A 14,065-nucleotide genomic window follows, 5' to 3' on the forward strand; every position below is an offset into this window, starting at 1 on the left:
CCATTAAGTCTGGTCTTTTTGTCACGTGCCTTATTCTTTTTATAGCTACAGAGTATTTAATTGTATGTAATTTAATTTGTTAACTCGTCCCTCGTTGATGCATTATTGCCAATTGTTGTACTTGAAGACGATGCTATAGTTACTATCTTGTTTGTAAGTGAATTTTGTACATATGCAGTGATTGGTTCCTAGAAGCGAAATTGCTGAGTCAAAAGTATGTGCATTTTAAGTTTGATAGATATTTTCAAATTGCCCTCCATAGTGTTTGTACCAATTTACACTTTCACTAGTAGGGAATAAGAGTGTTTGTTTTCCTTATACTCTGGCCAAGTCAGAATGTATACAAGCTCTTTGATCTTTGCCAGTTCAATAGGTGAAAAATTATATCAGTGGAATATTAATTTTCTTTCTCTTTTTTTGAGTGAAACTGGGCATATGATGAGAACACTGAATTTCTTTTTCTGTGACCTGTCTAGGTCCTTAGGCCATTTTTCTATTGGGACTTTTTCTTACTGAATTCAAGGAGCTCATTATTTATTAAGGAAATTAGTATTTTTGTCCTGAATATGCCTTGAAAATATTTTTTCTGCAGTGTGTTTATCTTTTCAATCTATTTTTTCCCTATGAAGATTAAAAAAAAAAACCAACAACTGTGTTGTCAGATATATTAATCTTTTGAGGCTTTTAGATTTTATCTTACCTGGAAAGGCCTTCTTCACTCCAAATATTAAAAAATGTTATCCTGTAATTTCCGATGAAGCACTTTGTAAATTATAGTGTGTTAACACAGAAATGAACTGTCATTATCCTTAAGAATAGCCCTGGCCTACTTTCCTCTCTGAATTCATCCAAAGTAACTTTTCTTTCAAGGTAACCCAAGTCAGCACCTCTAGATCTGGAAGACTGGCAGCTGTGAACCTGACAGCATCGAGATGTCCTGTTAGCTTGAGCTGTGCACCCAAACACGATAGCGTTCTCAGGAGTCATAGGTTTTCACCTTTGGGGGCGGTTGGCAGGCATGCCAGTCTATGCATATGGGAGTGAAAGCTGAAGGCATTTGAAAAAAGATGGCCAGGATGGGGGTCAGTGGGACCAGAATGCTGTAAAGCCCATGGCTCAGTCTTCCCTTCTCCTAGACAAGGCTTAGATGGCACTACCAGCCTCTGCTTCTGAGTTTCTCTTTGTCTTGTGATTGACACTTTACATTTTTAGTTTTATTACCAGGTTACTGCCAATTTTTGTTGGCTAGGAACCTTGTCGGTCCCTTTAAGATAACATTGTAATCTCTGCCCTATCCCATTGTCTGTTGATTTTAGGATTGGTTCTCAATGTTTATGTTTGTATTTTTTGTTTCCATGCCACTGGAGGAGAGTCTCTCTATAGCTGTTTGTGCTGACAAATGGAATAAAGTGGGAGTCAATGCTCCAGAGACTTGTTCCAAGTCTGTAGTTGGCCTGGGCCAATACCCTTGTGCTCTTGGCTCTTAGTGAGCTCTCAGCTACTTGTGCTGAAACAGAGAAGTGCCCAAGTCCCAAACTTGGATTGATCAAAATGCTAGGGCTTTGGCCCTTCTGGGTGTCAGGTTAGTATGCCTTTATACCTTGGCCAGCCAGGTCCTATGAGGCTTGGGTGGTCCCTGGAAGGGGTGCATCAGCCCAGCTGGGGTTTAGATACGGAGGAGTCAGTCAGGATAGTCATTCCACCTAAGATAGCCCAAAGTGTGACAAGCCTGCAGGGTGAACCCAAGCCAAGATCCTTGTCAAAGAGAAGCCTGGGACTCAAGCACAATTTCTGACTTGAGAGAGACAGAAATGAGATTGTCATCAAGGAACAGCATCAAGCCAGGACTTGGGGTAAAGTGAGTACAGAATTAGGAAGAAGGCCTGGGACAGCTGGTCTTTGCTTTTGTGGGTCTATGGTTTGAGAGTGTTACATGGCTTAAAGGCAGAGCAGAGGGTTGAAATGGACTGCAAAGATAAGCAGCTGTAAGGAATGCCCCAGAAGCAGGTGGGTTAAAAGTGTGTGCTGAGGACTCCCAGGATGTACAGAGCATCTCTCTCTGCAGGAAGTGAGGGTTCTTGTCAGCATGCAGTCTTGGGAAATCCTGACCTCATCTAGCCAAATGATTTGTGAGGGCATTAGGGTCAGTGACCTCTTTACAGAGGAACTCAAAAGTTTGGTGGGCCTGTGTAAGAAGCTGGAAGGGATGCTTGCGACCATCCAGGCCAGTGCTCTTAACAAGAGGGTTCATCAGAATCACCCAGAGAACTTTTGCTAAATACTCTTAGTCAGAGTTACAACACTAGAGATTTTTTTTTCTTTTTTTTTTATTGTACTTTATTTTATTTTTATTGTACTTTACATGAAGGTTTACAGAACAAATTAGTTTCTCATTAAACAGCATACACATCGTTCTATGACATTGGTGAACAACCCCGCGACATGTCAACACTCTCCCTTCTCGACCTGGGGTTCCCTATTACCAGCTTTCCTGTCCCCTCCTGCCCTCCAGTCCCTACCTCAGGGCTGGTGTGCCCCTTTAGTCTCCTTTTGTTTTATGGGCCTGCCCAGTCTTTGGCTGAAGTGTGAACCCCAGAAGTGGCTTCATTACTGAGCTGAAAGGGTGTCTGGGGGCCATACTCTCAGGATTTCTCTAGTCTCTGTCAGGCCAACAAGTCTAGTCTTTCTTTTTGAGTTAGAATCTTGTTCTACATTTTTCTCCAGCTCTTTCTGGGACCCCCTATTGTGATCCCTGTCAGAGCAGTCAGTGGTGGTAGCGGGGCACCATCTACTTGTACTAGACTCAGTCTGGTGGAGGCCACGGTAGATATGGTCCATTAGTCCTTTGGACTAATCTTTCCCTTGTATCTTTAGTGTTCTTCATTGTTCCTTGCCTAGGGATTTTTTTTTAATTGAGGTAAAATTTATATACAGTGAAAATAGAGATTTTTGACTCAGTAGATCTGGAGTCGGGCCTGGGAAGGGTTATTTCAATAAAGTGCCCAGGGTAAAAGTTCGATGTATATCTCCAACTGAAAATCTTTGTTCTCTTCAGTCCTCAATTTTATTGTTGGAGGAAACTGGGCCCCAAAGAGGTGATTCGTGGTGGTGCACAAGAGCACATGGACCTGGAGCTCCTGTCAGATCCTGGACCCGAGCCCAGGTTTTCTTTCCACTAAGTGACTATGCTATCTTTAAACTAATGAGTGACTAATGAAGCCAGAATAGAACCAGGCTTTTGATACCCCCTGCCTACTCTAGTTTAGACAGTTGTTTCCAGATTTAATGCATGTTGCAGTGTAGCCTCAGATTTCTGCCCTACAGAGTCCATGAGGATGTTCAGTTGGGTGAGCTGGTCACCGAAGCCCTTGCCTGAGAGGAGCCAAGTTGGCATTGATGAAAGTCAAGTGCTCCATCCTGTTGCAGGTCTCTTGATAAGCACTGGGAAAAACATTTTCCAGGCTTGATTCCAGAGGAGTTATGAAATTTCACTACCACTGTTTCCAGTATCAATGAACTGTATTGATACTAAGCTCTGGTGTGGCCTTTCATGAGTTATCTTGTTTGATCCACCCTTGGGAGTGGATACAGTCATTTATCTCATTTTACAGATAAACACCTAGGAGTTCCCAAGTGGTGCAAACCGTTAAGTATTCACCTACTAGCCAGAGGTTGGTGGTTCCAACCTACCCAGAGGCACCTTGAAGAAAGGCCTAGTGATCTGCTTTTGAAAGGTCACAGCCTTGAGAACTCTGTGGAACAGTTCTACTCTGCACACATGGATTTGCCACAAATCAGAATCAACTGGACAGCAACTAACAAACAACAGCATAGGTAAGAAAGCAGGTTAAGTGACATGGCCAAGATACCCCAGCTGGCCAGGCTGGAGATGGAGTTCAAGGCCAAGCTGAACAACTCCAGCATCTGGTCTTCTACCAGGTTGCTCCACAGCCTTCTTTCCAGAGCATTCGATTTGAAAGAAGAATTACAGAGCACCATTCCCTAATTGCATGTTCCAAGGGAGACTCTTATGGAAAATGTGAAAAGTAGTGGCAGAAAAATATGTGGAAACAGAGTGGTGGATCCCTTTCTTGGAGATTCATAGTATGCACATGGAGACTCTGCGAAGAACTTTCATTAACCAGCAGTTCCAAAATTAATTAAACACTTCTTTCCCCGTTATTCTAAATGTTGTATAGAGTAGTGTTCCTCAAACACTAGTTTGGGAAATGCCACCATGGATCACAAGTCCAATTCACTCATTTTCAGTTAACACATGTGACCCAGGGAAGAGCACGAGTCCATCGCAGGGCTGGGCTTCTCTGCAGCTCCAGGTTTATCAGGGCAGCCATCTTCAAGAGGGCAAATGGAAACCTAAGGCGGAGACAGGTAGGTAATAATTCCCAGAGAGGCTCTTTAGCTTCGGACTTTACGGAGATGATGAAAAGATTCATTGGGAATAATTAATTCTCTAGGTAGATAAAAGGACCCCTGGTGGTGTAGTGGTTAAAGCACTCAGCTGCTAACGAGAAGGTTGGCAGTTCAAACCCACCAGCCACTCCACAGGAGAAAGATGTGGTAGTCTGCTTTCATAAAGATTTACAGCCATGGGAGCCCTATGGGACAGCTCTACTCTGTCCTATTGGGTCGCTAAGAGTTGGAGTTGACTCGATGGCAGTGGGTTTGCTTTTTGGTTTGGTATAGGTGGGTATACGGAGGTATAAAGGTTATTTTGAGGGGCTTTGGATAAGATTCCAGTTCCTCGTTCTAAAGGTAATGCTGGTAACCCTGAGCTAGTAACTAAGGAAACAGGCTGTGCTTATTCGGCCTGGATTCCCCCTCTTCTGGCCTGCTGAGGGGGCCGCTTCTGCAGGCTGTGACTGTTCTATCGACGCTGACTGCCTAGCCTGGGGGAGCATCCGGGCAGCTTAGCTCTTAGTTCTGTTTGCAGATGATTTTCAGTCCCTGCTAATGCAGTTGGTCAAAATTTATTTCCAAACAGCAAGCCTGTATCTGTTGATTTTTACAGAGCTTTGTACTTTCCAATGTGCTTGGCAAGATGCCTACCAATATTTGCTCATTAACTTGAGAATTGGTTTTTGCGCTCCCGTCTGAGGACTCTGTGGTGGTTGTTCATACTTTTATGGTGATCAATGTTCTCAGTGGTGAGGGGAGGGAACGTTTTGCTCCCTGTGATGGAGGAGTCACTTCCTGATTTGTCTACCAAAAACTGCGGATGCTGTGATCTTGCGAACCTTTCTCTGGTGACAGGGTATTCTCATTTGAAGACTTTGTTCTGTACTGTATCATGGTTAAGAGCATTGGAATGACATTTTCCAGGTGCGAATGTCAGCGCTGCCACTTCTTAGCTGGAAATAATAGTATTTACCTTGAGAGGTTGTGAGTATTCGTTAATGTATGTGGAGGGCTCAGAACAATACCTAGCACGCAGTAAGCGCTGTGTAAATACTCATTATTATTGCTCTTTCTAGTATGGCTTGGGCTGGGATATCCCTGCAACCCAACTCTCTTGACTCCCAGGCCTTGGGTCTTTGTACCCAATAACCTTTTATTATTGGGGCAGTCATGTTTTGGTGGTAGAATTCTCGCCTTCCATGTAGGAGACCCGGGTTCAATTCCCGGCCAAATGCACACAGCTATCACCCATCTGTCAGTGGAGGCTTGTGTGTTGCTACGATGCTGAGCAGGTTTCAGCAGAGCTTCTAGACTAAGACAGACTAGGAAGAAAGGCCTGGAGATCTACTTCCAAAAATTGGCCAATGAAAACCCAGTGGATCACAAAGGTCCAGGGTCACCATGATTTGGGGCTGCAGCAGCTAGCAACAAACAGTATTGTGGATATTGCATTGCCTACCTAGAATGCCTTCTTCAGATACTTGGCCTTTCCAGGATGAAACACCTGGACGGTTTGTTCCTGGTGAATTCTTGTCTAAAACTCAGGAGGAGTGGGAAGAGAAGTTCTCCTTTGCAAGACTCTTCTCTCTGAGTCCACTTCCTCTTTAGAATTGCCCACTCTTTGCATGAATCACCTGTGCCAAGTGTTGCCTCCTGGGCTTGCTTGCCTCCTTTCCCCAGCATACCCCTGGGATGTTTTCCTCAACAGTTGCTCCACAGTCAGGAAATGCAACCTCCTTTTTAATTATCCAAGCCAGAGAGAATTGAGTAAACCTGATATGTACACATTATATCCTCAAACCCCAGTTTAATGCTTATCAAATTATTTGCCAGTCTGAATTAGTCACACGTCTGGCAACCAAGGGTGCAGCTCGTGATTAGCACCTGAGCCAGGTATGGGGCAGGCCTCTTTCTTCAAACTGTGCAGAAGTTAACTGGTGGGTGGGGGCAGTGCAAGCCTCCCTTCCTAGCCTTGTGCCTGCAGGGGCTTTAGGGGAAGTCTTGGGATTTGTTTTTCTATAAGCACATTATCTGGGTTGGAGGAATGTCTTAGTTACCTGGTATTCCTGTAATAAAAAAATACCAAAAGTGGGTGGCTTTAAGGAACAGAAATTTATTTTCTCACAGTTCCAAAACCAACCAAACCCATTGCCGCCGAGTCAATTCTGACTCATAGTGACCCTACAGGACAGAGTAGAACTGCCCCATAGAGTTTCCAAGGAGCACCTGGTGGATTTGAACAGCTGACCTCTTGGTTAGCAGCCATAGCACTTAACCACTATGTCACCAGGTTTTCTTCTCACAGTTCAGGAGGCTAGAAATCCAAATTCAGGGTGTGGCTCGAGGGGAATGTCCTTCTTTGTTGGCAGCCCCAGGAACTCCTTGTCTTTCTTTGTTGTCTGGATGTCTTTTCATGACTCCGAAGTGATTAGGTCTAGGACCCATCCTACTCTGGCATGACCTCATTAACGTAACAAAAGAGAAACTCTGTTTCCAAACAGGGTCATGCCCACAGGTACCGGGACCAGGTCTTCCAACATAACTTTTTGGGGGACACAATTCAGTCCATAACAGGAAGTGTGTGAGGCCAAGTGGACAGAGTGTTTCTAGAGAGAAGTGTCATCAGCTGTGTCTAATGCTGGTGACAGGCAGTAAGACGTGGGCTGGATTTACAGCATGGAGGTCTTGGTGACCTTGAGAAGCAGCTTCCCTGGAGCAGTGACAAGTGTAAGCCTGAGGGAAGTGGAGATTTAATTGTTTCCTTTTTTATAGGACATTCCATTCATTTAGCTTGTTTCAGCATTTGCCCTGATTAGGATGCTTGGGAACATACGTCTCCAGGTACATAGGTTTTCCTTCTGAGTATTATTTCCCAGGGATAATCACTGAGGTAAGATTTTAGATCAAAAGATTAAGCCATTTTCATATTATGCCACTGATATTGAACTCTCAGTCTGTCCTGTGCAGAGTCCCTAAAACAACTTGAAATCGCATTGCATTTCTGTTGTAGTAAATAAGCACACCAGATGAAAATAAAGCCTAGCTGCTGTCGTTTTAAGTTAAAAGCTAACTGAGCTGTGGAAACTCATTGCCAAGTCAGTAACAGGAGGTGCAGAAAATAACTGTCTTGATGCATATTGATTTTTCAGTCCAGAGTGACCATGTTGTAAGATTATTGACCCACACTGGCTTTTTAAAAGAACAAGTCAGTCCTGACGCAAAGGATGGCCCTTCTGCTAACTCTTCTGCCCGTCCTCAAATGTGCTGCTTCTTGCTTTGAATTCCCATGAAGTGACAATTAATGACTTGAAATTATAGCAGGTTTAGCCTTGTCCCATCCGTATTCCTGATTCTTTTGGCATTTTAGTCCCTACAAAGCATTTTATAATACCCGCCTCCACCTTACCCCCCGCCACACACACACCTTTTCCTGTCTGATGTGACTCTTCAATTTTGTTCTACACAGTTGGGTCCAAACTCTTAACGTAGTGATGAAATTATGGACACACACACACACACACAAAAGAAAAATCCAGGGAAGTTATTTATTTAGATTTCAAAGCAGGAAGCAAAGCCCTTGCTCATCCCTTCTGTTTCCATCCTGGTCCTGGCTGGTTTCTGTGGTCTCCTCCTCAGTGGGCCCTCCCATTGTTGTGGGTTTTGGTTGTTTTGGCGGTTGTTGTTGATGCTAAGACAAGTGGCCGAAAGATTGAAGGAACAGTCCTCACACCTCCGTGAGCACACCTGTTGCCCCAAGGAGGAGTGTTTGTATGTTAGTGGTTGCTGGTCCAGCAGTCATTCTGTGGGGAGGCAGAGGAAGCCAGGGCTCTTGTGTGCTTTGGGCAATGGGACAGTGTGAGCGGTGTGAGGTTAGGGAGCCAGCTGGCCCCCTGAGGGATTGCTAGGCCAGTGTTCAGTATCTAGAGCTGTGCTGTCCAATATGGTAGTTTAAAATTAAAAATATATAGTTCCTCAGTCGCACTAGCCACATTTCAAGTGCTCAATAGGCAAATATGACTAATAGCTACAACGGCATTGTACAGTGCAGATACAGGACATTTACATCATTGCACAAAGTTCTATCAGACAATGCCGCTCTAGAGGCCTTGGCAGCCTCGTGGGTGGCTGGAGAGGCCAACATTCAGAGTACTTGTTCATGGCAGTTCCGACCCAGACCTTTGTATGCGGATTGGGGCTCAGCTTCCTGAAGAAGGGAAGTGGCCAAACCTAGGCAGGCGGCCTGGGCAAGCAGGCTATGGCCTTGGGCTGGCTTCTATTTCTGGAGGGAACAAACAGCAGTGCCAGGCAAAGAAACTGAGGCAGAATCCCAGACACACACGGGGTCAGCCCAGTGAGGAGGAAGGGGGACTGTTAACGTGGGGGGTCATGATGAGGCCCAGCCTCACTGAAGCACCCTGGATACCTGACCTCAGCAAGACTGAGTCTTGACCCCAGCAGATGGGGCTGGGGGAGCTGAGAGTGAGAGGCTCGTCTCAGGGGCATGGAAGGCAGGATTCTCAGTAGACCCTGCCTTGCCAAGAGCTGTTCCGGAGAGCTATGTGAGTAGAGTTGGTGGGGTGGGCAGAAGGGAGAAACCTAGAGGGGAGTTGAGGGACCAGGACACTAAAGGCTTTTCATTCATGGATCCCTTTTATTTTCAATACACAAGGAGTGGCTTTTACCCAGGGATCTAGATAGTTCTAAGAACAAAGAAACAAATAAGAATAAAATGACTTTTTTTTTTTTTTTAAGTTGAAAGAGGCTCAGTCCAGTGGCAGAAATTCATCCACCTCTTAGTAGGACTCACAATAGACCAATTCTGGCTGTCTGAGAGACTTTGGGGAGGGAATCCACACTGGTCACTCCTGGGGGTCTAGGACCACCTTTTCAGAGCACTTTAAGGTATGCCTATGAATAGTAATGATGACAGGTAGGATGATAGTAATAATAATAATAGTAGCTAATACTTATACAGTCCTTACTAACAGCCAGGCTCTACTCACCTTAGTGCTTTATATATATTAATTCATTTAAGAACGTTTATGGGACCAGTGAGCAAAACTTACCACTGGAAGGCTGGTTCCCAGTGAGAAAGGCCCAAGGCCATAGCATTCAACAATATCAGTAACCAGCGTAATAGCAGTCGCTGTGTTTATGGTTTAAATAGGACTTTCACATACATTGTCTTTCTAAAACAGCTTTGTTGAGGTAAAATTTCTAACCTTGAAGTTCATCCGCTGTAAATGCACAATTCTATGAGTTTAGTAAATTTATAGGTTTGTCCAGCTGTCATCACAAGCCAGTTTAAGAACATTTCCGTCACTTCAAAAAGTTCTCTTGTGATTATTTGCAGTTAATCCCTGCTTCTGCCCCTGTCGTTGTTGTCAGGTACCCTTAAGCCAATTCTGACTCCTAGGGACCCTATAAGACAGAGTAGAACTGCCCCATAAGGTTTCCTAGACTGTAATCTTTATGGGAGCAGGTCGCCAGATCTTTCTCCCATGTAGCCTCTGGGTAGGTTTGAAATATAGATCTTTCAGTTAGCAGCTGAGTGCTTAACCACTGCGCCACCAGAGTGGTTTTCTTAGGAGAATTTTTTTCAGGTTCACCAGTGTTACAGCATGTATCACTACTTTTTTAAATTATTGAATACTATTCTATTTATGGATACACCATATTTTATTCATCCATTTACAAGTTGGTGGACATTTGGGTTTTCCGTTTGGGACTGACTGTTATTAATAAGGATCCCTGGTGACGCAGTGGTTAAGAGTTCGGCTGCTAACCAAAAGGTTGACAGTTCAAATCCACCAGCTGCTCCTTGGAAACCCTATGGGGCAGTTCTGTCCTATAGGGTCCCTATGAGTTGGAATCTACTCGATGGCAGTAGGTTTGGGTTTGGTTTTTATTATTAATGATGCCCCTATGAACTTTCAAATACATGCTTTTGTGTAACATGTTTTCATTTTTCCTTGGGTAGATTCTTAGGAGTGGAATTGCTGAGTCGTATTTTTATGGGAAATATGCTTAACTATTTAAGAAACTGCCAAACTGTTTTCTCGAGTGGCTCTACCATTTTATATTCCCTCCAGCAACGCATGAGGATTTGTTTATCCATAACCTTGCCAGTACTTGTTATTGTCGTCATTTTGATATAGACATTCTAGTGTCTGAGTCAAGGTGTCTCATTTAATTTACGTTTTGCTAATGACTAGTAGGAAATCCTGGTGGCATAGTGGTTAAGAGTTTGGCTGCTAACCAAAAGGTCGGCAGTTCGAGTCTACCAGGCGCTCCCTGGAAACCCTATGGGGCAGTTCTATTCTGTCTATAGGGTCACTATGAGTTGGAATTGACTCGATGGCAAAAGGCTTGTTTTTTTGATGTTTATATCTTCTTAGGTGAAATTCTATTCAAACATTTTGTTCATATTTTGTGTTGTCTTCTTGTTATTGAGTTTATATATTCTGGATACAAGTCATTTATCAGATGTATGGTTTTTAAATTTTTTTCTCCCAGTCTGTGGCTTGTTTTCTCATTTTCTTATTGGTATGTTTTGAAGCACAAAAGTTTTTAATGTTTCTGAAGTCCAGTTTACCAATTTTTTCCTAAATACTGCCTTTTGTGTTGCATTTAAGAACTCTTGGCCAACCTAAGGTCAGAAAGATTTTCTCCTTTTTTTTTTTTTTTCCTGTAAGTTTTATAGTTTTACCTCTTACATTTAAAGTCTAACCTATTTTGAATTTTTGTATATGATGTGAGGTCAGGATCCACATTCATATTTTGTTTGTTTCCATGCGGATATCTAATTGACTATACTTTCCCCATTTAATTACAGTAGTGCTAAGTAATACAAATTGCCTTGGCACCTTTGTTGAAAAACAATTGACTGTAAGAATTTATTTCTGGATTCTCAATTCTATTCCATTTATCAATGTGCCTATTCTTGTGCCAAAATATAATGTCTTGATTATTGTGACTTTTTAGTTAGTTTTAAAATCAGATAGTTTAAGTCCCCAACTTTGTTGTTCTTTTTCAAAATTGTTTTGGCTAGTCTAGGTCCTTTGTATTTCCATATACATTTTAATCAGTTTGTCAATTTCTGTTTTAAAAAGCCTGCTAGAATTTTGATAGAGGTTGTATTGAATTTATGGAATGGTCTGGGAAGAATGCCCATCTTGACTATATTAAGGCGTCCATTCCAGATCATGAAATGTCTCTCCATTTAAATAGACCTTCTTTAATTTCTTTCAGCATTGTTCTGTATTTTTTAATGTACAAGGCTTGCACTTATTTTGTTAAATTTATTCCAAGTATTTTATCCTTTGTGATGCTTTTGTAAATAGAATTGTTTTCTTAATTTCATTTTGATTGTTTATTGCTAATATGTAAAATATGATTAATTTTTATATATTGATTTTTGTATCCTGCAACCTTGTTAAACTCCTTTTAGTTGGTTGTTTTTTTTTTTTTTTTCCTTGGGGATTCCGTGGGATTTTAACATACAGAATCATGTAATCTGTGAATAAATGCAGTTTTACTTCTTCCTTTTTAGTTTGGCCCCTTTTTGGCCTTAATGCACTAGCTAGAATCTCTAGTTCAGTGTGAGGCAAAAACAGATATCCTTGCCTTGTTCCCAGTGTCAGGAGGAAAGCATTCAGCCTCTCACCATTTGTATTTGATGGTTGGCTATAGGTTTTTTACAGATGCCCTTTACCAGGTTGAGTAAGTTCCATATATACCCAGGTTACTTAGAGTATCTATCATGGGTGGGAATTGTATTTTGTCAGATGCTTTTTCTGTGTCTATTGAGATGATTATGTGTTTTTTGTCTCTTATTCTGTTAAATATGGTGTATAACATTAAATTCAAATAGTACCCTAACCTTGCATTCCTGGAATAAATCCTCACTTAGCTATGGTATGTAATCCTTTTTATATGTTGTTGAGTATGGTTAGCTAAAACTTCAAGAATTATAGCTTTCTTTTGATGTCTTTAGGCTTATGGAATGAGTTGGAAAATATTCCCTCCTGTTTTTTGAAAGATTGGTATTATTTTTTCTTTAAATATTTGGTAAAATTCACCAGTGAAACCACCTGGGTCTGAGCTTTTCTTTGAGGAAAAATTTTAAATTCTGGATTCAGTTTTTTGGTGTAGATCTATTCATATTATCTCTTTCTTCTTGGTTCAGCTTTGGTAATTTACATCTTTCTAGAAATTTCCATTTCATCTAAATTGTCTAATTTGTTGGCATAAAATTGTTCTTTTGTATCAGTAGTGGTGTCCCTTCATTCACTCATCACTTTGTAATTTGTGTCTTCTCTCTTTCATCAGTATAGCTAAGGGTTCATCAGGTTTTTTTCTCAAGAACCAACTTTGAGTTTCATTGATTTTCTCTATTGTTTTTTCTGTTTTCTTTTTCATTAATTTCTGCTTTTATTTTTTTTCTTCTGATTGCTTTGGTTTTAGTTTTCTGGTCTTTTTCTAATTTTTTAAGGTAACCCAAAAACCTGTTTCTGTCAAGTCGATTCTGACTCATAGTAACCTATAGGAGAGAGTAGACCTGCCCCATAGGGTTTCTAAGGAGCAACTGGTAGAACGGAACTGCAGACCTTTTGGTTAGCAGCCAAGCTCTTAACCACAGTGCCACCAGGGGTCCTTTTAAGGTAAAGGTTAGGATATTTCTTTGAGACCTTTCTGTGTTGTCCTACAGATCTCTGAGGCTGTGTTCATTTTTCTTCAGGTTTTTTTTTTCTCTCTGTTCTTCAGATCTTCAGATAGTATAATTTTTATTTACCTGTATTCAAGTTTGATATTGAAGTTGTCAAAGATTTCATTCCACTTCAATCAACAATCAACACCCATGGAAGCGGCAGTCGAGAAGTCAAATGATGTATTGCATTGGGCAAATCTGTGGCAAAAGACCTCTTTAAAATCTTAAAAAGTGAAGAAGCCACTTTGAGGACTAAGGTGCATCTGAGCCAAGCCATGATCTTTTCAGTCACTTTATATGCATATGAAAACTGGACAAGGAAAAAGGAAGACAGAAAAGAATCAGCACATTTGAATTGTGGTGTTGGCAAAGAATGTATTGAATATACCATGGGCTACCAGAAGAATGATCAAATCAGTCTTGGAGGAAGACTGGAGGAAGGAAGCCAGAATGCTGCTTAGAAGTAAAAATGGTAAGACTTTGTCTTGCTTAATTTGGACATGGCATTAGGAGGGACCAATCACTGCAGAAGGACATTAATCTTGGTAAAGTAGGAAATTGGTGAAAAAGAAGTAGAACCTCAATGAGATGGTTTGACACAGTGTCTGCAACAATAGGCTCAAACATAGCAACAATTATGAGGATGGCACAGGACCAGGCAACATTTTGTTCTGTTATACATAAGCTCACTATGAGTCAGAGCTGACTGAACAGTACCTAACAACATGTTCAAGTTCACTGATTCTTTCTTCTACTATCTCAAATCTTCTGTTGAGCTCCTGTCTTACCTCTCTACTGCTGCTATAACAGAAATACCACAAGTGGATGGCCTTAACAAAGATACATTTGTTCTCTCACAGTCTAGGAGGCTAGAAGTCCAAATTCAGGGTGCCAGCTTCAGGGGAAGGCTTTCTGTCTCTGTTGGTTCTATGGGAAGGT

At 41.8% G+C, this 14,065-nt stretch overlaps 1 protein-coding gene across 3 annotated transcripts in view; it reads left to right on the plus strand.

Moving 5' to 3' along the window:
* XXYLT1 (xyloside xylosyltransferase 1) overlaps positions 1-14,065 on the plus strand; it is a 240,075-nt gene that overhangs the window by 65,062 nt on the left and 160,948 nt on the right. The window contains exon 1 of one of the 3 annotated variants that reach the window (XM_064270071.1): positions 11,913-13,598. The exons of the other annotated variants lie outside the window; for them this stretch is intronic. Within the exon in view, the coding sequence (XP_064126141.1) occupies positions 13,532-13,598 (67 nt within the window). The 5' untranslated portion in view covers positions 11,913-13,531. Of the gene's footprint in view, positions 1-11,912; positions 13,599-14,065 lie in introns of those variants that run through there. 3 annotated transcript variants of the gene reach the window in all.

Source organism: Loxodonta africana, chromosome 1 (assembly GCF_030014295.1).
Source record: "Loxodonta africana isolate mLoxAfr1 chromosome 1, mLoxAfr1.hap2, whole genome shotgun sequence".
In the NCBI taxonomy this organism is placed as follows: Eukaryota; Metazoa; Chordata; class Mammalia; order Proboscidea; family Elephantidae; genus Loxodonta; species Loxodonta africana.